At 38.6% G+C, this 24,988-nt stretch overlaps 1 protein-coding gene and 1 non-coding gene across 2 annotated transcripts in view; both read right to left on the reverse strand.

Moving 5' to 3' along the window:
* Positions 1-24,747, reverse strand: part of LOC116305614 (usherin) — a 34,600-nt gene extending 9,853 nt beyond the window's left edge. The window contains exons 1-30 of the mRNA XM_031715560.2: positions 24,074-24,747; positions 20,811-21,112; positions 20,193-20,256; positions 19,504-19,777; positions 19,099-19,283; positions 17,821-18,054; positions 17,132-17,231; positions 16,098-16,424; positions 14,687-15,482; positions 14,180-14,423; positions 13,566-13,735; positions 11,995-12,852; positions 10,209-10,499; positions 8,172-9,551; positions 7,969-8,055; positions 7,208-7,501; positions 5,950-7,083; positions 5,598-5,879; positions 5,219-5,488; positions 4,776-5,066; positions 4,436-4,637; positions 3,681-3,996; positions 3,010-3,300; positions 2,745-2,811; positions 2,545-2,659; positions 2,020-2,107; positions 1,824-1,890; positions 974-1,036; positions 732-895; positions 4-273 (exon numbers count right to left, since the gene is read on the reverse strand). Of these exons, the coding sequence (XP_031571420.2) occupies positions 4-273; positions 732-895; positions 974-1,036; positions 1,824-1,890; positions 2,020-2,107; positions 2,545-2,659; positions 2,745-2,811; positions 3,010-3,300; positions 3,681-3,996; positions 4,436-4,637; positions 4,776-5,066; positions 5,219-5,488; positions 5,598-5,879; positions 5,950-7,083; positions 7,208-7,501; positions 7,969-8,055; positions 8,172-9,551; positions 10,209-10,499; positions 11,995-12,852; positions 13,566-13,735; positions 14,180-14,423; positions 14,687-15,482; positions 16,098-16,424; positions 17,132-17,231; positions 17,821-18,054; positions 19,099-19,283; positions 19,504-19,777; positions 20,193-20,256; positions 20,811-21,112; positions 24,074-24,540 (9,693 nt within the window). The 5' untranslated portion in view covers positions 24,541-24,747. The remainder of the gene's footprint in view (positions 1-3; positions 274-731; positions 896-973; positions 1,037-1,823; positions 1,891-2,019; positions 2,108-2,544; positions 2,660-2,744; positions 2,812-3,009; positions 3,301-3,680; positions 3,997-4,435; positions 4,638-4,775; positions 5,067-5,218; positions 5,489-5,597; positions 5,880-5,949; positions 7,084-7,207; positions 7,502-7,968; positions 8,056-8,171; positions 9,552-10,208; positions 10,500-11,994; positions 12,853-13,565; positions 13,736-14,179; positions 14,424-14,686; positions 15,483-16,097; positions 16,425-17,131; positions 17,232-17,820; positions 18,055-19,098; positions 19,284-19,503; positions 19,778-20,192; positions 20,257-20,810; positions 21,113-24,073) is intronic.
* Trnap-agg (transfer RNA proline (anticodon AGG)) lies at positions 10,679-10,750 on the reverse strand. The gene has a single exon. It is a non-coding gene; the product is annotated as a tRNA-Pro (tRNA).
* Positions 24,748-24,988: the final 241 nt, after the last annotated feature.

Raw genomic sequence — 24,988 nt, forward strand, 5'->3', positions numbered from 1 at the left:
AACCTTGCTACCATTCACGAAATACGGCTCATCACCACAGCAGGTATCTCCTGCATTCATTGCAACACCGCCATCAACACGACGACAACACACGCTACCACTAGGAACGCGCAAGTAGTTGTCATAACAACACTGAAAATCTCTCTGCCTGACATGAAAAGTATTTCCACAGCATACATCATCAGGGTTATTCTTTAGTACATAGGCTGTTCCACAACATTCCTTGTTTGGATTCGCGGGTTCCCTTTGGTGAAGAACACCACTGCAGCAAATCTGAGAGAGAATTCGAAGGTTCAACAAATCACAAAAGTTACTGTTCCATCTGATATTTCAGAGTATCGATAACATTTTTAAGCGGACTATTTTACTTATTTGTAAAGATATATCTATTTCTACAATATATTAAATCAAATCAAGCTCATATTTAGAAGTGATTTAGAAGAGAAGTTTCCCCAGACAGGCTTTTATCCTATTAGGATTTGAGAATTGTTGATTCGTAGCGGAGCCTCAAAGCACAAGTGTGACTCTAAAAACATACGACAGTGAGTTCAGGAATCAAACGAGAGTCACATTGGTGAGAGACGAAAAAGTTCTGTCAGCGCTACTTCACCCGTGTTTCCCAAGGAAGGGGCATGTAAATACAAGTAGATATGGTACAGATGCGCAAATGAAAATACCCCAATTGAGATTTGCGCTATACAAATTCAATAAATTATTATTATTATTATTACCTTATCTCTTGGGTTAAAACATGACCTTCCACACAGCTCTTGTGATATATTACACTCGATATACGTGCATTTTGCCACGGGGGGAGGAGGAGTGGGGCAACTGTATATCTTGCGTCTGAACAACATGTACTTAGCAATTATACCGTTTGGACGCGAAGGAGATCCTGTGAGACAAAATAAAGCAAATGAAGAAACAGCAATAAATCAGCCAAAATGAGCTGTCATCGATTTAATAAACTTACTCCAATTGACATCCATGAAAGTTGGTCCAGGAGTAAGCCGTGGAGGAGTGAGACCTTCAGGGGCTAAAAAAATACAATCAATCGGGAAAAAACTGATCAGTTGTAATTATAATTAATGTTATTTATACCTTCGATAATAAACTATACAAAAGATAATGGCAAACTCAGACCCCTTGCTACTAGATTGCCAATTCCTCATGGAGAACAAGAAAGAAAAAGGCCAGTGTTTTCAATTAAAACATTATAGGGAATTCAGTTACTTCGAGGTCCGCAGTCCAGAAGTGCTTACCATTTACCCGGAAAAACCTGAAAGTCCGGTTTAAAAGAACAAATGGAATGTATCATTCCGTTCGGAAAGTTCCGGAAAACTCGGTCTCCCGATTGAAGTAATACAGTTTTCCTTTCTTTTCGGTCCATTCGATAGAAGAGTGTACCATTCTTCGAAAGTCGGAGTTTCCGGCTCTTTTCTTTCCATTAGTGAACGAATTTTCAACCAGATGGATTGGTTTAAACGATAAGCACCCCAGGCTTGACCAAAGAAACTACACATGAACTATACATATCTTGAAAATGCAGTCAGGAGTCACGTTTAACACTTTTTTACTTCTTTTCGCTGACTTTTTAAATGTTTGAACATAGATCGCGGATCGAAACGTCTATTTGAAACACTTAAAAAGTCAGAGAAAAAAGTTTAAAAAAAATTAAAATTAATAACTTTATTCTACATCATTGTTATTTCATTTCCACTAATTAACTGACTGCATATTTTAAAAAATTCGACAAACTTTATGTTCGATGTAATATTAAAAGGCAAGAAAACAACATCGCAAACACAGGTTTTATGAATTACCAGCAGGGAGAGTTGTTATGGAACTGGGAGGACTTTTTGTACAGGCGTACACGGTACACACCTCCACCTTGAAAATAATAAGAATATGGATTTAAGTTTGTACGAACAATAGATCAAGAACAAGGCTATAGATAAAACAAATGTAAATCAAAAATATTACTCAATAAACGTTAGGTACTAATATTGAAGTATTTACCCTTATAGTGTACATGGTGTAGGGCACGAGAGAGGAAAGAGTAAATACTGTTGAACTCGCAGATGCATTGGCTACTGATATGCCATTGCTACAAAAATAAGAAAAATAAGAAACCATAAAGAAAATGTCTGATAAAATATTGGAAACCATGCTTTCTGGCTTTAATTTCTTCAATATTTTACATTTTTTCCTCGTACTCTCTCCCGTCTGTCGGGATTCTCGATATGTCTATTCGTTTCGTTCTTTCTTTTTCTTTTCCTTCCGCCCTCTCTCTTTCTCTTTTTTTCTATTTTTTTTTTTTTTTTTATTTGCAAACAAATATTAAAAATTAGGCCTTTTTATGTTCCAAGGAAATACTAGTTTCTAGACGCCTTCAATGTTTCGTGCACAACGTTACGCTATTTTTCTGCACGCTTTGAAGCAAGCGAAGAATGTAATGTTTTGTCGACAGCGCCAAAGCAAACCAGATCACTATGCACTTACTGCATATGAAATTCAAGAGGAAAATATACTGATAAAACTTACGCGTAGATAATATAAACAGTTATTTTTCCATTAGGTGTCGTAGGATGTTTCCAGTCTACTCGTATTTCTGTACTACTTTTGACATACAGACCAGGTGCTTCAAAACCTTCTGGAACTGTGACATGAAAACATGGATTCAATATAAAATGAACAAAAATTAGAAAATTGTGAGCCCGTAAATTTGACAATAAGATACGAACCTCCATCAAGAGTGCGTTGAGGAACCCAGACACTTGCAAATTTTCCAGCCGTATTATTTAGAGTTACCTAAAAGATACCAAGAAAAAAATTGTAATGATTTTTATATGGGACTCTTTATGTGTCCTGTTCTTCTTTCCCTCAAATAGTTGTTGTTTGTTGTTGTTGTTGTTGTTGTTGTTTTCACATGATTACTAGTTGTAAAGTTTAAATAAAAATAGCTGAATAACAATTTAAAATGGTAAATGTAGAGAAAAACATTCTTACCCAGAAACGATAGCGTGTACTTGGTTTGAGTCCGGTTACTGCCAGGCTGGTCTGGTTGCCTGGCAATTCTAACTGATGAACAACGTTAGTGACGACGTTTTCGTAAAAAACAGTGTAGATGTTCACTGAACCTCGTAACAGAGCGACAGGAGGTGGATTCCAGGTGACTAGTATTGTAGTGTGGTTGATAGCTGAGGCATTAACAGTAGGACCAGCTAATGGAGGAGCAGGACCAGACCGAAGATCTGTTGAAGGGCTTGATAAGCTGCCAGTTGTTGTATAAACATTAACCTATACATAAAAAGGTTTATAGCAAGTATTCAAAGCATTTCTAAATATCACATTTTTAATACTTCCTAATCAAAGCAATCCGATTCGTTCTGTAAACCATTTAAGTACGTTAGAAACCTACGCCTACCATTTTGACGATGACAAAAAACTATAGCAAACACAAGGTACTTAGATTTGTGAAAAGAAGAAAACATGGAAAAATGTTCACAACAGTGACTTGCTCTCTCAGCCAGTAGAATAAATATCTCTCCTGCAATGACGGGCAAGCACTACCTATCATGCTCTTAACACGCTGATAGCTTCATATCAAAACTTTGTCATTCCACAACACTGGAGGACTAATGCTTTGATTTACAATAAGAACTGGGTTGTCTGCTTACCTTATATCGTTGTAACGAGTAAATCCCAAGTCCAGTATCATCAAATGTCCGCTGCATGCCACTGTAGATACTAGTATAATCGCTAACTGCTGTAAAATTAGGATTGACAGGTTCTTCTATTGTTTTTCTGTATAACTCATAATATCGAATAGGACTATTGGGGTCACTGGGCGGATTCCAAGTAACACGTATTGAGGTTGAAGTCAAAGCAATGCCTGATGGCGCGGGCTGGCCCGAGGGCTTATCAGTAAGTGTTCTTTCTTGAGTTGCAGGACTGTCACCACACCCACCAATAGTACAAGCGCTCACAACAATACTGAAAAATGACAGAATAGATAATGATTTTTACATCACCTCCACCATCTTCATTACCACCATCCATGAACATCAACCTCCATAAACATCACCATCACCTCCACCATCTTCATCATCACCATCTATGAACATCAACCTCCATGAACATTACCATCACCTCCACCATCTTCATCATCACTATCCATGAACATTACCATCACCTCCACCATCTTCATCATCACCATCCATGAACATTACCAGCGTCGTCATCATCACCTTTCGTTTTTACGAAAGGAAAAAAACAGTAGTATCCAGAGTGAGAAACAAAATAGGGGACACAGCACAACTATCACTGACACCCAGCTCACATGTTTAGCATGCCCCCAAGCTTGAACTACACAGTGATGAGAGACAGCGGAGTAGCAGAGCAACTAAACAACCATTAAAAAATCGATATTTACCTGTACAAGGTATAAGGTTTAAGTCCAGTTATGGTGTACTGGAATATATTTGAGCTGCCCATTGAATAATTAGCATAGGTGTCCAGGACACGCACGATGTAGTTAATGACGTAACCATTAGGAGTGCCTGGTAAAGACCAACTCGCATTCAATGCAAAAGCACTCACAGCATTAACGATTGGTGCTCCGATGTTTTCGGGATCTAAAGAAAGATTAAACTGTTAATACTTAATTTATCGTACAAGGATCAATCTTGTAAGACAGCTATGATTGGGAACCCTGTCTCTCTCTTTCAGAGCAGTTTCGACAGTATTGAAACTTGTAAAGCAAAAGTAATTACCTCCTTCTCCGGTGCTGATGTTACTGTAAGGGCTCGGTGTACCCCCTTGACCAGTATGAGCAACGACTCTATACTCGAGTGACGTAAACGGCGGGGCGGTGTAGTCAACATACACCCGATGACTGGAAGCAAGAACATTCGTAATATTGATGGGCGTTTCTTCACCCGCTCTTCGGCGGTCGATGGAGTAGTATCTTATAATGCCATTTGTGACATTTGGCACACTCCATCGGATCTCAACAGATCTTGGTGACAGGGCTCTAAGACTTGGTTTTTCAAGACCAGATGGAACTGAAATAGAATATGATAGAAGTTTCAATTAAATAGCAATGATCTAAATCAGAAAAAAAACTCCTTCCGAATGAATGCTAACAGTAAACTACAGTATGAGCAAAAATAATAATCAATACGACCGGACAATCAGAAAAATGAGAACTGCTCACCAGATTCCAAGGTCCTTGATGGCGAAGAGTAAGAGCTTCTTTTGCATCCAGCACTATTACAAGCACTGACCGCAAAGACGTACCAAGTGAAGGGAGCCAAGCCTGTCACACGGTATCTGGTTGTGTTACCCGTTACATTCAATAGAAAAGAACCGTTCATGTAGATGGAATACAGCTGAATAATACCATTGGGCTTGGACGGCAAATCCCACTCAAGAATCATTGCTTTTGAATCGGGATTGACCCGAGGGGCATCTAAAGGACCTGGAACTGTTAGGAATATAAAAATGTTTGTTACTTACCATGATGAGTGTTAGTTAATTGTAAATAATTGTAATTAGTTAATTGTAATCAAAAATATATATAGACGAGTACTAACCAGCTTCAAGAGTTGTAATGGATGTCCAGTTTCCAAAGCCATCCCCCTCTACGGTTCGTGCACTAATGCGATAATAATATATCGTGTAGGGCTCTAGTCCCGTAACGAGACTATTAAACATGTTACCGCTGTATAAGATAGTTTCGTTGCCGTCGCTTGCTGTTTTTTGGTACAGTATGTATCCAAGTAACACACCGTTAGGAAGATAAGGCTCTTGCCATGTAACGTTTACTGCTGATGAGCTTAGCACAGTAACGATTGGCGCCAATACGCCTAGAGGAACTGCAGCGAAATAGCAAAGAAAGTCAAAAACAAGAGCCGAAAATAAGGTTCATACATAAGAGAAACTTACCAGACTCGGGAGTTTTATCACTGATCTTGTTACTCAAAATATACCCGGCGCTATTTGAAGCATTGACCCAGAAGACATAGTTGCTGTCTGCTAAAAGTCCTTTGTACGCTATATCTTTTTCTGGTTGGCCTCGATGATTCTCAATCCTTACTTCCGTTTCAAATGTAGTAGACCCAGGAACAAGGAAAGTTCCATTGATCATGAGGTGATAAGACAGGTTTCCATTCGGTTGAGCTACTGCGGTCCACTTGGCTTTTACCTCAGTTGCACTAACAACTGATGCACTGAGTTGAATTGTACCATTCGGTGGCAGTTCACCCGTATATGCCTTTGCTGCCATCCCTCGATTGCATCCCTTGATTGTGCAAGCCCTTACCCAAAATGTGTGCAGACTATAAACTGTAAATCCTGATGCTGTGTAATTGGTAAGTGTCCCGTTAATCACTGGTGTTGGACTTTCATCTTGGTAAAGTTCGTAGCGTGTAATAATACCGTTGGGTTGCCTTGGCGGTAAGATCTCTACATGCAATGAATAAGGATCCAGTGCAGTGACTCGGGGAGCGGGAATATCACTAGGAATACCCGATATTGTACGGGCAGAACTTGCATTACTAAAGGTTCCCCCGCCTCCGGTGAAAGCCTTCACCCGTATGTAGTACAAAGTTCCTGTTACCAAGTTTTTGATAACAGCACTTAAATTGCTTCTTGGACCATTATATACTTGTCTGTAGTTAGGACCAAGCTCTTCAGTAGTCGATATGTGAATTTCATATCTTTGAATTACACCATTGGGTTCTGTAGGCTCGTTCCACTGGACACGTATGGAATCGTTTCCTTCAACGTATAATGTAGGGAGTGAAAGTCCGGACGGTGGTAACTCGCCTGTATAAACATGATGTTCCAGTCCAGAGGTGCACCCTATTTTGGTGCACGCGGTAATTTGCAAAGTGTAGCGTGTATAGACTTTTAGACCCGTTATATTGAACTGCCGGTCAGTACCACTATACACTAATGTACCATCAATCGTAAGGTTGTATCTGGTTATAATTCCATTAGGACTTGACGGAGGTGACCAGCTAAGGGCCAGAGTCCTTGGGTATGAAACATTCGTTGGTACAGGAACACCCTCTGGAGCTGTTTAAGAGAATAAGAAATATCAATAGGTCAGGAACCACCGAAGATAGCTTATCAAGCCATACAAAAGCTTGATATTGGAGTGGTTACTTTAATCAGTTAAAAATTCATTTGTATTGCTAACCTGCTTGTTTGGTGGTGGTATTGACAGCTGGTCCAGTGGCATTCCCACCCATAGTAAATGCTGCTATTTTGATGCCATAATCTGTGTATGGTGTCAAGCCAATTATTGTTGAATTTAGATTTTCGGCATCGGTGACTTTTGTAACTACCTCTGTTCCATCAAGCAGATTCTGTGCTATTATATGATAGTGAATGATTAGGCCATTCGGCCAGCCTGGACGACTCCATGTAACACGTGCTGAGCGACCATCATCGAGAGGGAGGACAGTTGTAGGAGGATTTATACCCGAGGGTGCTGAAAACAGAGATTTATGTGGTTAAATGAAATTGACGTAAAGTTAAACTCGATCTGAGTAGCAGCGAGTAGTCTACATTAGCCGCTATTTTCCATTTGTCGTAGGCCTGCTGATCACGCAAAAATGACCTTCGGCCAACAATCGTATGCATTACGATATTCGTAATCGCTAGCCTCTGGCAACCACACGCTAAACGCTATTTTTGGATTCTCCCGAGCTCCCTCCCTATGGTAGGTATATATAGGTAAGTATTCCACTGAACAGACCGTCAGTGCGACCGGTGCACGGTGAGTTATCAGGGCTGCCATGGTTACCGCGACTTTATTTGCCCGGTCCCTCTCATCCCATCACCGAACAAGCACCTAACGCTAAGCTCAAATACTAGTGATGAGGTTATTGCGTGTTAAAACAATCTGAATGCATGCGCAGTCAAAAGCAAGACAAGGTAGACTTATACGTAGCTTACCTCCTTGACCACTGCGAGTCCAAACCTGAACACTTTTAGCAGAGCCAGTTGTACCTTTATGGAAGCTCTCAACGCGATATAAATAGTCTGCAAAGAGATCCAAGCATTCAAAGTAAATATTGGATACTAAAGCACGGAAAGTTATAAGCAACAAGAAGTAAATAGACAAAACACAACTTCACGTAAGAATGCAACTAAATTACCTGTAAAAGGCTCGACAGTTGAATCAGTAAATAGCGTCGTTGTCTGAGTAACCAAATCAGTACTGCTAGTAACTTGACACAAACCTCCCCCGGAAAGAGTAGCATTCACTTGAGAATCTGACACACAACCATCGAGGTCAGCATTCCTCATCCTTGTTACATTTTTATTTAGATAAATGGCTTTTGCCGCCTTCACCTCCTTTATACACCCACCAAACGCGTCGTAGTTATCGATCCCAGCATTCTTTACTCTCACAACCACTTCTTCCTCTTCCACAGGGACTCCACCGATGTAAAGATCGGAGTTGATTGTAATATAGGTGATTGGATCTATTATGTTGTTATTCCCGTCAACAGAAATAACAAAATTAAACCCATTAAGTGCTGCGATGCTTATATGATGCCATTTGCCATCGCAGACCTCTTTTTCACTCGCCCGAACACTTGTCTGGTTATTAGTTCCACGTAGTTTAACGTTGACTTTTCCATCAACTAAGTGTAAGGCAACATGTGAAGACGGTCCATAGGCAAACACTAATATTCCAGACCTAAACTGGGTACGAAATGAAAGTTCTAAAACAAAAACCACTCCACCAGTAAAGATACCTGATTTTATAGCGATAAAACCACCACCACGTAACAAAGCCCCTTTATCAATCCCAATAACTGGACAAGAATTTAATTCTGGATCAACTCCTTTCTTTTCCAATGCTGCCGTCCAATCAAATAGTTTAGAATTTGATTTGACTTCCCTTAAACAACCAATGAATCCATGGCGTCTTATGACCGCATTTCCTGTATCGTCTCTTTTAATAACAAAGTCTGATGGCAGTCCACCAATGTAAACTCCAGTGTTTTCGCCAATAGTTGTCGAGCCAGGGGTACTAGAACCACGGTTACTATAACCATCGTCAATTGTTAAGGTCCCAGTAATATCTCTTCGGTCTGCTCTTAAATGATGCCATCTGTTATCGTCAAAACGGACGGAATCGCGGATTGTGAATGCAGCAGGCCCATCTTGACAATCAAAGATAAACCAAGGCTTCCCTTCACGTAACTCAATCGCAAGGAAATCCTCTTGTAAGTTGTCTGTCGCCAAGAAGAGCAATAATCCATCAGGATACTTAGTGCGGAAAGAAAGCTCAATAGTGTTGACAGCTCCAGGTGGTACAAAATTTGCTGGAAACTTATAGAAGCCAAGCCCTGGAAAGTGGACACCAGCAGTAACCACTTGCGGTGGCTGGTTAAAAGCAGCTGATGAACGAGTGACGTTGTATGATGGTGGCAGAGGTCCGTTCGGAATCTGTGGTTGTGCCCAGGTTAGTGAAATGGAGGAAGAGCTCGCTTTGGTTATGTTTGGAGCACCTTGTCCTCTGGGAGCTAAAATAGAAAATACACTTGCATTCATTATTCAAAGAAATACGAACATGATATTGAAAAGACTCATAACACATTTATAACCAAATCATCTATATCATGGGCTATTTACGGCGATCCCACTGTACTCCTGCTTAAGAATAGACCTTGATCATCGTGGTGCAATGTTTTCCCATTACAGACCACGTGTCATTCCAAAGAGCATCCCGTGGTTTCTATGTTTAACGGTTGTGTATGAGAAGACTTAGAAAACACATGAATATTGGTACAATTCAAACAAAGAATCATATTCTCTCGGAAATGACAAGTGGTCTGCAATGTAAAAAACATTGCACAACAACGAATAAGATAGATTGGAGTGGCGGGGCTCTTGCGGAACTCTCCAAAAAAAAAGCGCAAAGGAGGGAGGGTGGCAATAAAGAAACCCAATGAGAGCACGACAGATAAGAAGAAGGAGTATGGCAAGATAGTGCTAAAATATTATAAATGCACTGGATCAGCGTTCGAACTTTGCAGGTTTGAGCCGAAGAAATTATGCAAATTCATTTTTGAACAAAAGCAATCATGGAAATTCAGAGACTTCTTATACGCATTTATGTGGCTGACGTATGATACATAAGACGTTAACATATTTTTTACTTAATGATATTCATTGAATACCTGATGGTAATGTTCTAGCAGAGGTAGATGAACTCTTTCCCGTACATCGATAACTATTGCATGCAATCACAGTGAATCTGTAGGTCGTGTAAGGAGAAAGGCCGCTCACAACAGATGATCGATTTTTTCCATTCGCTTCCTCCCTTACAATCACGGACGACTGTTGGTAAGCTGTTATTCGATAACGGACGATAATCCCGTAAGGCAAACTAGGTGGCTTCCACTTGACCTCGATAGCATCACTAGCGACTGCGCTGGACTGGGGCTGAATTTCTGATTCCCCGCCTGGAACTAAAATAGGAAAAATTTAAATTAAAAAAAATATATATATAGAAATTTATTACTAGTTAGATCACTAGACAAGGTTACTTCGACATGTCAAAATGAAGTAAACAGTACTCAATTTTTGATGAAAAGTAATAAAACATTGTAAAAGACAGTTTTTCTCCTATACTCCCACAGCAAAAACAGGGCTTGTCCGGGAATTGAACCCGGGACCTCTCGCACCCTAAGCGAGAATCATACCACTAGACCAACAAGCCAAACTTAGTTTGGAACGGCTGGTATTTCCTTACTTATATCGACTCTTCCATAGGTCATTGTTGTCTCTTCTGGTACCCGCGAATTCTTTGCAAGTTGGAATTTAATAATATATTACATTTTCAAAAGTTTGTAGAGGCAGCTTGGATCTAAATTTTCTTAAATAGGACGTTTGCATGATGGCGTCACTGACCTCTACTACCAGACTCCCTTGCACACTTTCTTTTATTCAGTTAATTAGCACCAATTGTCTTACTATTCTCATAGGGAAATACAAATTTCAATAAGAAAGAAAATTCGCGAAGCATCATGGTAGTGGGAGTCAAATGACGCCATCATGCAAACGTCCTATTTGAAACAAGAAAATTACATTCAACCTTAGTCTTAGATAATTTTTCTTTAAGTTACCTATAGTCAATAAATACCAAAATACATGAGCATGCGTGACTCATTCATGGACCCAAGAATAACCTTAGAAGCCACTTATAAGTTGAAAAAGCTCCTCACACAAAATATTTCACCTAAACACTTTGAATCAGTTTTAAAATATTCCAAAACGCTAGACGTTAGAAATCCCAATGAAATAATCTATCCATTAATCTATCAAGGCGATTAAGTTACTTCAAAAGGTACGTGTTTCTCCATCGGGGCACATGACCTCATCTTGAGAGCCTGAGATATTGACTTCTATCGTATATGAGGCAAAAACATCATATACGATAGAAGCACCTTTTTCTAAACCCAACAATAGAAAATCAGTTTTTAATTAAAAAACGTGCGTTATAATCCCATACACATAATGAACTGAACTGCAACATATACACATAGCAAATCGTCCAATGGACCTCTTTACCTAGGGCGTAATATTTTCCCATTGTCCATACCACGTGTCAATCCCTATGAGAATACACATAGAACATGGATACAACTAAAAGAAAGAATCTTATTCTCAAGGGAATGAGACGTGGTCTGAAATGGGAAAACATTACGTCCAAGAAAAATGCATTTTATTTTTTTGTCTTGTTTGCGAAATCAATTAGGATTTGTATTCTGGAGCCACCAAGTAAAGTACAGGGTAGCTAGTATTCTGGAGCCACCAAGTAAAGTACAGGGTAGCCAGTATTCTGGAGCCACCAAGTAAAGTACAGGGTAGCCAGTATTGATGTTCTTGCCTAAATAAAGTGTCATCGTCTTCTTTATTCTTAGAAACACAATGAAATTATAAATACACAGGTTTTAAACCTACCTCCTTCAGCTGTTCGTATTCGCTTCCATTCACTTGATGTATCCCCATTTACCTCAGCCGTATATGCAACAACTCGAAATTCATATAAGGTATAAGGCACGAGATTTGTTACTGTAGTATTTCGCACATCAACATGGCTGTTAGGCAGGATTGCTTGACCACCTCCACTGAAGGGAGAAGCACGCATGTATAGCTCATAGCGAAATACCTTGCCATTTGGAACAGGTGGCTCATCCCAGGTCGCGTAAACTGAACGGCCGCCAGGAATTAGAGTAATGTTGGGCATTGGCTGGAAATCTGGAGCTGATTCGCGAGTTGTGACTTGGGTTGGAAGACTGCGACCGCAACCACCCTGATTGCAAACAACAGCAGTGAAATTGTACACAGTGAATGGCTTTAAATTTGAAGCGTCACATCTTAAGAGGAATGGACCTTGGCAATGTACAACTTCAGATGAACTATAGCTGTTAACAGAGACCAATCTGTACTGTGTAATGACTCCATTAGTAATGTTAGGCTTCTGCCATGTTGCTTGAGCACTACGGGCCTTGACATTAGACATTAGTGGTGCTGCAATACCTTCTGGAGCATCTTCAGGTGTTCGGTAAACACGATTGTCTTGGTAACTACGTGTACTTCCCGCTTCAGTGTAAGTCATGATATAATAGTAATAATATGTGTTGGGCGTTAGCCCAGTATCGTTAAATGCCCTGGCCGTTCCATTGTAAATCACTGATCCATTACGGTAAAGATCATAGCGAATGATAGGACCATTTGGATTGTCCGGTTTGTTCCAGGTTATTTGAAGAGCTCTGGATGAAAGGATGTTGACAAAAGGCGGAGCTTGCTGGGAAGGAACTATATAAATGCAATGCGAGTTGTTAAAAAATAATGAGGATTAAATACCTTGTGTGTCTTAGTGAGATCAAAGGATTGATAGGATTTTAAGAAAATTTACTAGCAAAGAATGAAGGTGCATATAAATTGATGACTGGATAATATGAAAGAATTAATAAAAGCAGGGAAGGAAATGGGAAAAGCAGAAAGGAGAAAAATGATGTAAACCAACAAAAAAATGGACGTTTAGAAAAGAACGTTTGTCTCGTTTAGCCTATGGCTATTACAGCTGGCTTGTACCAATTTTCTCTATTATCGTAGTTTAGTATACACCTACTTGCAAGAACGTTGTCATACGAAAATGGAACATTAGTGATTTAGTGGGATAGGAATTATATTAAAAAACAAAAGAAGATCACTGAAGCTGAACTTTTTCTTTTGTCTTTTAATTTATTCCTAATTACTAATGTTCTAATATCGTATGACAACTTTTTTGCAAGTGTATATAATGTTGCAAATTTTGGTCGATTGATTGAAAGAAAGTATAAACAGGAAGGATGGCTCCTAAGATGTCAGTGATGGGAATTTGCTTTGGTATGGGGAGGGAGACCTTGAGATGATATGTTTAGGTTGTCATTGGCTGAAACACCTCCAATTAGACACACACGCACCAAAAATGCAAAATCCTGTCTATGGTCTGAACGTGCAAATAAAAAATCAAAGACATTATTCACCTCCACTGCATCCGTAATCATTGTTTGCTTGAAGATTGATCGTTCCACTTTTGCAAGTGTCACACTTATTTCCCTCTACGTTCTTCTTACAGCTAGTGCACTTGCCAGTATCGTCACAAGTATTATCCATGCTTCCAGATGCATTACAACCACATGGCTGACATCTACCACTGACGACAAAAATGATCACCAATCAATATTAAAATCAACTATTACAAAATAAGGTTTTATTATATTATTATTTGATTTGATTTTCCCTGGTATTTCTCAGATTTCTATTTCAGCCTATGTGAGACTCCTCAAAAATTTCCTGTTCCAACAAATGGTCAAACATGTCTACTGTCAAAGCAAATCTCAGAGACCCCAATATAAAGTACATCTAAATCTAGCTAAATCACATTCCTCAGTGTCAATACATGTTTTCCTGCCGTACAACCAACAGTCTCTATTAATGTTCAATAGACAAATACATTAAAAAAAACAAGCTTATGAACTGCTCCAAACAATGTAAACCAGTTATCGATTGTTTAGCAGCAACAGCCTTGATTTTTCTAAACCCGTAGATGAGTGATTTCTCAAAGAAATTAAAACAAGTAGAATGAGTATTATTTTACCTTGAAAACCCGTAATTTCCTGGTAAGCACCTGTCGCATCTTAGTCCTCCGATGTTAGGCTGACACTGACATTGTCCTGACACGTTACAGTTCGTGCCAATCGATCCCCGAGCATCGCAGTTACACAGAACACATCCTTTACCAGATGGATTCCAGTAGTACTCAGAAGCACAGGCATCACATTGTTTTCCAAGAACATTGCTGAGACAGTCACATTGTCCATTATTGGTACATTCAAGGATACCTTCAAGATAATATACAGACAAGACTCATGCTCAGAGATCTATTACAATATCTGTACTAGATAGGATACATACTGTATATTTAAAAAAACGCCATTCCTCGATTGCAAGTTACCTTGTCCATCAGGTCATTGTTGATATATTATAAGTCTTTCTGGTCATTAACTACTTTCGATTGCTTCATAAGAGTATTATGAAAACTAGAATTGTATATACCTATCTATATACAGGTATTTGTATATATGCAGCTAACGATTTCACTTACCATTAGATTGCGGTTCTTTAGTTCCATTGGGGACGCAGTTGCAGGGTTGGCAACCAACAGGATTACTAAGACTGATGTTGAAATACCCAGGCTGACACTGGTTACAGTTCTTGCCGATCACATAACGTTTACATGTACAGTTCCCTGACAGTAATTCACACTGACGTGACATACCGACTGTTCCCTTTGGGTCACAAGTACAGGGTGTGCAACCGTCATCAAGATTAGAGGAGAGGTTAAAATATCCCTCTCGGCAAATATCACATTTCTTTCCCTCGACGTACCTTTTACAGTAACACTGCCCATCGGATTTTTGACAAGTTCTTAGCAAATTGGGTTGTGTTCCTGCTGAGGAACAGTTGCACGATTTACAACCATCTCTTCCTAGACTGTGATAACCATCTGCACAATGATCACAGCGACGCCCCGTTGAGCCTGCCTTACAGTTACACTGGCCAGTGGTCGTATCACAAAGGGTGTTTAAAGAGCCGAATGGGTCGCAACCACAAGCTTTACATCCCGTAGGTTCCAAAGAACTCAGTCCAAAGAAACCAGATCGACAGGTGTCACACTTAACTCCTGTGACGTTACTCTTGCAATGACACTGACCGGTAGTTGCGTGACATGATATATTACCACTAACAGTACCAGCTGTGTTGCACTGACATGAAACACAACCTGTTAAATGGCTATTCTTCAAATCAAAGTAGCCTGGCTTACATTCATCGCATTGCCGGCCTTGTGTGTAGTTTTTGCATTCACACTGTCCATCTTTAACCCCAGGCTTCGAGTCATCCTAAAAAAGAGGATGCGATTAGCATTTAAGTGTCATCCCTTTTCCCTACCATCTGGGATCAATTAAAATCTACTGGGTTCATAAATTGCAGTGTGTGCAACATACGATAAACCAATGAAACTTCTTTAAGCTCATTGGTTTACCGGAAGATTTCAACGACCCCTTATTACAGCATTGCACATCTAATCTGGTTCTATAACAACCCTTAAGCGATCATTTTCAGTACACAAGCGCAAAGATAAAATAGTGGTAGTGGTAGTGGTAGTGGTAGTGGTAGTGGTAGTGGTAGTGGTAGTGGTAGTGGTAGTGGTAGTGGTAGTGGTAGTGGTAGTGGTGGTGGCAGTGGCAGTGGCAGTGTTAGTGGCAGCGGTAGTGGTGGTGGTGGTGGCAGTGGCAGTGGCAGTGTTAGTGGCAGCGGTAGTGGTGTAGTGGTAGTGGTAGTGGCAGTGGCAGTGGTAGTGGTAGTGGTAGTGGCAGTGGCAGTGGTAGTGGTAGTGGTAGTGGTAGTGGCAGTGGCAGTGGTAGTGGTAGTGGTAGTGGTAGTGGTAGTGGCAGTGGCAGTGGTAGTGGTGATAATCTGGACGCATCAAAGTAAGAGTGTGAAGGAATGTATACCTTAACGCAATCAAGTCTGTTTGGCAAGACACCAGGCCCAGTACATCCACATGGTGAGCACACATCACGAGCACTCAAACTTTTTCCACTCTCTCTGTAAAAGTTTTCTCTACAAATGTGACAGTAGCGTCCAGTGGTGTTGTGTTGACAATCATCACACACTCCCCCGCCTCCGTCAGTTCTTGAGTCCGGGTTGGGGTCTAGGGATTCGTTATAGTGGCATCGTGATGAATGGTCATTGCACTGGCATTTAATGCATGGAAAACTGTCTGAATTACTGCCTCTTCTAAATGCCTTGTTGTTGTACAGTGGCTGGCATCGATCACACTAAAAATCAACAAACCAAAGTTACTATTTTAAAGTCTCACTCAGTCTTAACTAAAGAGTGACTGAGTGGTACTACCCTGCCCCTTTGCCCATTCTAGTCACTTACGAGAGTCAGTCACAGCGAGTTGCTACCATACGCTTGAAAAAGGAAAATTCAAAATGTTCAAAATAATTCAAAGAATTGGTGGTGAGCAGAAGAATTTGGCATCTTTTCTATTGCAGTAAGTTCCAAACCGAAAATAGAAGATTGATGAAAAATCTTTATTTTTTTCTTTATCCATTCTCTTACACCAGATAATGAAGATATATATCACAGCATGCGACAAACACAACAGAGCTAGGCTCAAACTAGGTGAAAGGCCAAATTTTGAGACGCCAATTTGAATTTAGTTGACTTTTGATTTAAGGGGAGAAGCAGGGAACCCGCGGAGAAGCACTGGAGACAACGACAAGCAACTGTACTCTTCTCACAAGACAGCGAGCCGATTCGAACTCGAGTTCCATGGTGTGAGGCGGCGCATTACCTGTGCACGCCACCAATGCTTCTCAGCTTTCTTTATAACATTGTACTTTTAGTAAAGTTTTTGGTATCGACTATTGAGACAAGTATCCATAAAGCATTGATACTAAAACTATCAGTTAACTGATAAATGTACGGTACAGTGACTACATCCATTTGATTTAGATGAGAACATAAGAAAACTTACTTTTTCGCCTTCGGTGAAAGTAGATGGCTCACACTGGCAAACACACTTTTTGTGTGTTGCATTGTAAGTAGCTTCCTTTGCGTGACCAAAACACTCACACCTGTAAGAAAAACATAGATGAAAGACTATTTAGTAATTACGGACATTATCGCTTATTTTGTTCAATAATCCGAGTACGTTAGAGATTTTTGAATTTCCTATAACTTGCCCGAAGTGAAGTTATTCAGCGTTGGCTAGACTAAATCAAACTCTGAAACATCCCCTGGGCTGACCTAACTATGATTGATCTAAGTCAGGGCACGGCTAGCTCATAGACTTGCCCAAAGTCGACCTTTCTCAGTTTTTCATGGGCGACTGAGCAACAAATTCGTACCCCAGTAGAGACATGTATACTAATGGCGGTGGACTTCTGTGAAAGTTTACGTTTTAAAATTAACTCACAGACGGAATTAGAACTAGGAGTGGATTCCAATTCTGTATTTCTAATGGAGTACAAAATGGAGGAAAATGGAAATGCTCACATACATGTAACGATATGTCAGGCCATAATATGCCACATTGAAGCAAAGATGAGCTACAAAAGTTAAACAGAGCGGCGGGTAGCCTTTGCCGGAGGTGCAAAGGTAGGCGAAACAACAGAGTAACTAAGATGGTCTTAAATCAGTAATAGTTAAACAATTTTTTTTTACCTTCCAGCAACAACAATCCTGTTTAAAGCAAAATATCGATGCTTTCCATTTTTCACCAACGTATGGTTGTAGAAAGAAAATTTCACGCTTGAGGCTTTCAAGAATTCCAAAAGTTTTTTGGAGCAGTACAGTTTGGTACACGGGGATCCAAATGGCCGTATTGGTACAGACGAGCCTGGTGTTGGTGGTTGTTCGGTCTTGAAGGACACTGAAGCACCTGATGATTTTAGAGGCCTACAGTACGGATAATGAACAAAGCATTGCATTAAGGAGCTTATAAGTTACTATCACTTGCTTAATTAAGGTTTCTTCGCTGGCAGCAAACGCTATTTTTTTAAACAGTTTCTAACATTTTAATGGTGTATGGAAAAAACGCCAAATGTTGAACAGCAAAAAAACACACTTTCGTCATGGTTGGTGATGGTGGTAATAGTTGTGATGGTGTTAAATCTGGATCATGATATGGTAACATTTTTGGTGGTGATAATAATGGCAGTGGTGGTTGGGGTGGGGTTGGTGGTAATATTCGTGGTAAAATTGTTGAATGTTGGTAATGTGATGATGAAAGTGCCTTGTGGATATTATGTTAGTGGTATACACTCAATCAAAGAATCGTTGTCGGGTTCAGAAACATAGAACATAAAAGCTGAGACCGAAATGGCACATGGGAAATGACATAAGTATATTATTATTCATTCATTTGCACCATCCATGCAGTCGGTTTAGAATGCCAAACACGTATTAAAAACAGTGGATGATGCCACAGGTCGCCGGTCACAGCATGCATCTAATTAACGTACTTCCCATGTGCCATTTTGGTCTCAGCTTCTATGTTCTATGTTTCTGAACCCGACAACGATTCTTCAATTGAGTGTATGTATTCTGTAATATGTATATGATCATTGTATATATAAACCATAATTACGCTTACACTTTTTTGAAGCACAGTATAATATTTCTATATACATTTTTTTATTTGGGACACCCCCTAACAAATTACTGTATCTGCCCCTATAATTAACTATTAATGTTTCTGTGTTGTTGTTTTTTTTTTGTTTGTTTTTTTTGGGGGGGGGGGGTTTTGTTTGTTTGTTTGTTTTTTGTTGTTTTTTTGTTGTTTTTTTTCAGTACAGGATTTTTTGTCCGAATATCTAACTGTTGAAGGTTAAAGAGAATAAATCCTGGGAATTAAGTTGTGGCAAGATTTTTAGCGACCTTGTGTGCATGATTAGTTAAAAAAGCCTTATATAGAGTAAAGTTGATACTTATTACACTTACAGTTCATATTGAATACAGTTTACAGAGTCTGGCTCTGCTAGAGGACCATTGTTTGGCATGTTGAATGATTTGACACAGTTCTCTGCAAAGTACTGCCAAGGCTGAAAAGCATACCCATTGCGTGACCTCTCTATCTTTATAGCACCTGGCTGAGGCCCATAAAACTCAAGAATGATGTAAAAGATCTGTTACAAAAAGATATCATAAAATCAATCCTTAGAATAATCTAACTATCCTCTCATTTTACAGCTGGACACAATTTAAACTAGCCTAGCTTAGCAATCTAAACTTACCTAGAATTTCTATTGCCATGTATAAAATCTAATTCTGATTATTGAAATTTGATCTTCTGGTTACACCAAACACTTTGTCATAATACAACATAAAGACATGGATTGCACATACCTGGATCTCTCCATACTTCAGGTCAAGAGATATTACAGCATCATTTGTTAACTCAGACTGCCAATATGTAGTTGTATCCCCATCAGTAGCAAGTTCTATTGGGTGAGCTGTTACAGCAAGACGTGAGGTACTCTCGCCTACAGAACTAAATTCTCCATTTTTGGTACATTTTGCTCGAGAAGTCTCCATGATCTTGGGATAAGCTGGAGGACAGCGACATTCACTTGCAACATATGCTTTTGGAAGATGGCCTGAATAGGCTTCAATAACCTCTCTGTGGAATGCAAATAATATGGGCATAACTAAATGGTATATTTTCAAATTAATATATATTTATTAATGTTATAATATTAATTAGCTAACAATTTAAATTAAAAGCCTACAATTTCCATATGCCTCTAAGATTTAAAGAATTGATAATATTATGAAAAACAGAATTCAATTAACTCACCACAAGTCTTGGATTTTAAGCTGATAGAAATCGATGCTTTTCAATTTATTTTTTCTTAAATTCTGAATCCCTCAAATCCAGGGCAAACACTGAATGCAATCAATGCAGTAATAATGCTGCTGCAGTCATTTTTAGGATCAGGTTGTTACTTTTAATGCTAATTTCACAATCATAATGCCTTGATTTGTGACCCACTCCATTCTCCATTCATATATATTACCTGTAATTTAAACATTACCTGTTTGTCAGTGAAATGCCATACATGAGTATATCTTGCATGAGACCCTCATACTGGCTTCCACCTTCAAATACACACAACAAAGACCCTTAATGATGACAAACTAACTAAAACTAAATTAATCAATATGGTTTTCATCTATTATTACTTCCTACAAAGATCAATGTTGGACTGTATACACCTATTTCAAAAAACGTTGTCCGCTGGAGATCTGAAATCTGAGACCAAAAGGAATTGTGGGTTGTAAGCTGTAAATTGTTTGTGGTTTTAATTAGTAGTTCGCAAAAAGTTAATATCTTGATATACTAACTTTGAGTGATGACCTGTGCTGGCAAACTATCTGGGTAAGTGTATATGACATTTTTAACGAGAATAAACACTCAGTCCCCAATAATTCCAATCAGTCTCAGATTTCTGATTTCAGATATCCAACCAACAATGTTTTTAAAAATAGGTGTAAATAAATGTATTCAATATATCCAGCACCAGGAAACATTCCATTGTGGTATTTTCTCATAAGTATAGTAACATCAATAAAACATTCTTCCTTGTCTGCAGTTGTGTTAGGTAAGCAACCAATTCAACAAAACAACAATTTTCTCAAATACTCTGACTAACCTCCATATTTTTGTCCAATACGAACACGACCACCAGGATCATTAATGTAGCCTTTAAGTAATGCAGTCTTAATAAACTGACCATCAATGAAATAGGATATGTCTGTGTTAATGACAGTCACTGTTATAAAGTGCCATTCATCTTCATTCAGATGTTGCCTTTGACTTTGAAGGGGATTCAGCTCAACAACAGATGTATTTCCACTTCCATATTGATAGTGAAACCATATCTTGTAATTCTCAATCTCCAGTTGAAAGGTAACTTTGTATGGACTTGATGATATACTCTTAGAAAAGAGGGTTCTAGAAGAAAACATGAGAATAATATACCAAACTGATTAATGACACGACATAATGTTCACTAATAACATATTAAGAATTATTGTCTATTATAAGAAAAAATATTCTTTCAAGAAACATAATTCACATCTTTAGTGAATGAAATTACCAAAAAAACTAAGACCCCAGTCCTTTAAAGGGCCACTTGGACGAAAATCGTTCCAAAATTAAAACTCTTTCATTCGAGCTGGAACTTTGCTGAAATAATCTTGAACACATTAAGAACCTCTCACTGAAATATCTTTCTAATATTCGAAAGGGAAGGGCCAAAATTTTACGATTTATTTTCGTCCGCCATTAATTTTTCGACTCACGGCCAACGAGTCATTATGTACAGCAGTTTTACGCTGTGACGTCATTTACTCAACACCGTCATGTTAGCGTCGTTTTGACTATACATTTCTTGTTAGATTACCTGAAGTTTATTTGATGTTTTAAACGCGTTATCGTGAAAAGAATATCTCTAAACAGACTTTTTTTAAATCTTTGATACCTCTTCAAATATGATGGAAACTCCTTTGGACGCTCGCTTTGTCAATCCTGAAGAGTTAGAACCATAAGTTATAATGTATGAAGATGAAGCCGAACTAGAAGAAGAAGCAATGCTTGGGAAGAGGTTTTCATAAAAATTCCTTACGTTCATTTCATTATTTGTATTTGCTACGTACTGTCCATGATATAAAGATCTTAAATTTGAAGTTTCAATGTAATCTAATAGTGATTGATGTTATGAAAACAACCGATTGCCTTTTGAATTCTGCGTTGTGATATAAAGATTTGTGACAATGTACTTAGATCTATGTGCCGAATAATTTAGAATGTGAGCTCGTAATTCTCCTAGCTGAATTACTACAGAACGGTTATTATTTGCTTCAAAATGTTTATTATGCATTGAATAGGTACAAACATACGATTATCTAATATCATCTTTGTAATAGAACATGTCAAAGGTTTCTTATTTATTACTCGCGCGACAGCGGCGTCTGTCACTCAGCTCGTAGATTTTTCTTTCATTGTGTCGGATGTCTCGCGGACCCAAATTGTGGGGTTGCTCTTTGCCCTTGTATGTAAATATACCTTGAAAAATTATTATCCTTAAAATGATTCGAATAAATCCCGAATATCTCAGTCACTTCGCTCGATGGAACCGCTAGAATCTCGTCCATGGGTCCTACTTCGTTGTGATTCTTGGCGTGCCGAGATGTATTGAAATTTTCGAATTATGATCGTCATATTATTGAAACTGAAAAATTTCAGCGCCTAGACATTGTTTGGTCATATAGTAGTTAGGAAACCGAATGAAACATTATATATTTTCTGAATAAACCAAATAAACCGAGTTTTACGAACATGGCACATACATTACCCACCAATGTTTTGGTTTGGGTTGAGTAAATGACGTCATAAGTACTCGTGCCAGTCTTCTTGAGTCTAATTCTGTGATTCAAAGAAATTAATGGCGGACGAAAATAAATCGTAAAATTTTGGCCCTTTCCTTTCGAATATCAGAAAGATATTCCAGTGGATGGTTCTTAATGTATTCAAGATTATTTCAGCAAAGTTCCAGCTCGAATGAAAGAGTTTTAATTTTGGAACGATTTTCGTCCAAGTGGCCCTTTAAATTTTTGACTGAATTTATTCATTATTTAATAGTATTTTTATCTAGTGCCTGGTTTAGAAATGTGTCAAAAATTTGAGGTGGGGCATAACTAAAGACACCTTTATAGTGTCTTTATAAACTAGAGTTTTATAACCTGCCAGGCAGCTAGGGTCAATAGATAGAGCTTGGCTTTAAAATGAAAAAATATATTGGTAGGTTGGGTACCCTATTCTAGTGGTCAGGAAAGCCATACTAACAGTAGTGCTGGTTAGCAATTATAATTGACCAAAATGGTATGTAACATGATATTAGATACAAACAGACTTTAATTTACTGGTTTATGATAAAGTCTAAGTTATTCATACAAGAGATTTTAGAGCCAATAAAAAGTTAACCTAGGTAGTCAGGTTAGCCATGTCTTTACAAGGGCAGAAATTAACCCCAGCAGAAGTGTTACCCTATCAAACAGACACAGGAACCCTAAAACCCATACTTGGGTAACCCAGGTGCACTCGTAAATGTGTTAAAATAAATATAAAAAAACCTATGGAAGTTGGGATAGCCAGAATGCTAGGGTTACCTTAGTGGTAGGGTCTAACTCTCCCTCCTTGTAAAAAGGCTGTAAGAGATATTCCACTCCCATTCCTATCCAGTTTGTTTTCATTAGACCTTGGTATTTTGCATCTTAAGTGAATTGACCTTCCATCTCAAAATTCCATATATGTATGTCCCTGGGAGGCATATATACACAAATTATCTTTTGATCATCAACTCCCCCCCCCCCCCCCCCCTTATCCAGGGTGAAAAATGGGTGAAAAAATGGAGGGACCTGATCATGACTTTTAGGGTTCTGAATTAGAGAGAATTAGAGGAGTAGGTTACTTGGAGAATAGGTATAGAATTTACACTGATTTGTTTTCTCCAAAAATTGGAGATTGGAAGAAGGATTTATTAAAGAATATTAGACTTGCAATGGTCACATGTCAAAAATATCAACAGTTTACCAATCAATTTCTCACAGATTCCTCAGTTCATAAATAACAATGAATGATTCCTAACATTAATAGATGCATACAAACATCTATAAATTAATGAATAGAAATGAGAAAGGTTAGTGAAAATACCCTTTAAACTTCACTAAATTAACTTTGGATAAAACAACAAAAAGTGACAATAAAGATCATGAAGCCAAACATCATTAGATGACTCATAAAATAATAGATGACACTTTAAAAATTTATGACAGCGCATATCCTAAACAAAATTCTTCTACTAACTTTAATAAATCTGGCTTCCAATAATACTTTTTTTAATATGATACTTACCCCTTATTTTTGGGTTTTTGTTTAACCCAGACACTTAGTGTAAATCCTTTAGTTTTGTAGTTAAAACCGGGAATATTTAACGGATCCATGTGCGAATTTGACGCAGATACAAAACTAAAAGATGGATCGGATGAGCCGGGTCTTGATTCACCAGACACGATTCCTACTTTAGTAGTAAATTGATTTTTACCCAGATCTGAAGGAGAAGGTTTATCTTTACTGCAAGAAGGACAACAAGCGAATCTGCATGTATCCTCTGTGCATACATCGAGTGAACTGATCTGAGTGCTAGATCGACATACTGTAATAGAAGGCGTTCCACAGGTCGAACTGCTATTGATCGGTGCATAATCACCTAAACCCTCCATTTTTGGGAATAAACGTAGGCTTGTTGTAAGTCTTGGACCATATAGGATTAACACGAAGATCCAAATTAATCGAGTTCTTTGAGGCAACATGACCAACATCTCGTTGATCCGTACAAACGTCAAAAATACTTTCTTGGACTTATCTCTTGATTAGGTACTCCAAAGCTTAAAGAAGTTTCGAAAACATTAGACAGTCCTTCTTGACGTTCAAATTGAACCACAAAACCTAATGTCTAGATTTTTGGAACTCAAATAAGTGCTTAAAAATAACGTTCGATGATTTGTAAATACAGAGAGGAAGAAGCCATGATGGAATCAACGTTCGAAAAGAAATACGACGCTTGATGTACAAAAGGAAGCATTTTGATTGGCTGTCTATCTTAATCTCGCTGCCTTGGTAACCATTAGTAAAACATTCCAATGAAGTTGAGCCAGGAAAGGAGACTAGCGCTTCGATCTAGTGATAGAGTTACTATGGGTTATTAGAAGGAAAGATTTTCTGTTTACCCAATCTTTACGTCCAATCACCTCATTTTAATGAAAAGAG

The sequence above is a fragment of the Actinia tenebrosa genome, unplaced genomic scaffold (assembly GCF_029948245.1).
Source record: "Actinia tenebrosa isolate PJP-AT-01 unplaced genomic scaffold, QUT_ActTen_1.0 PGA_scaffold8__29_contigs__length_14323225, whole genome shotgun sequence".
Lineage (NCBI taxonomy): Eukaryota > Metazoa > Cnidaria > Anthozoa > Actiniaria > Actiniidae > Actinia > Actinia tenebrosa.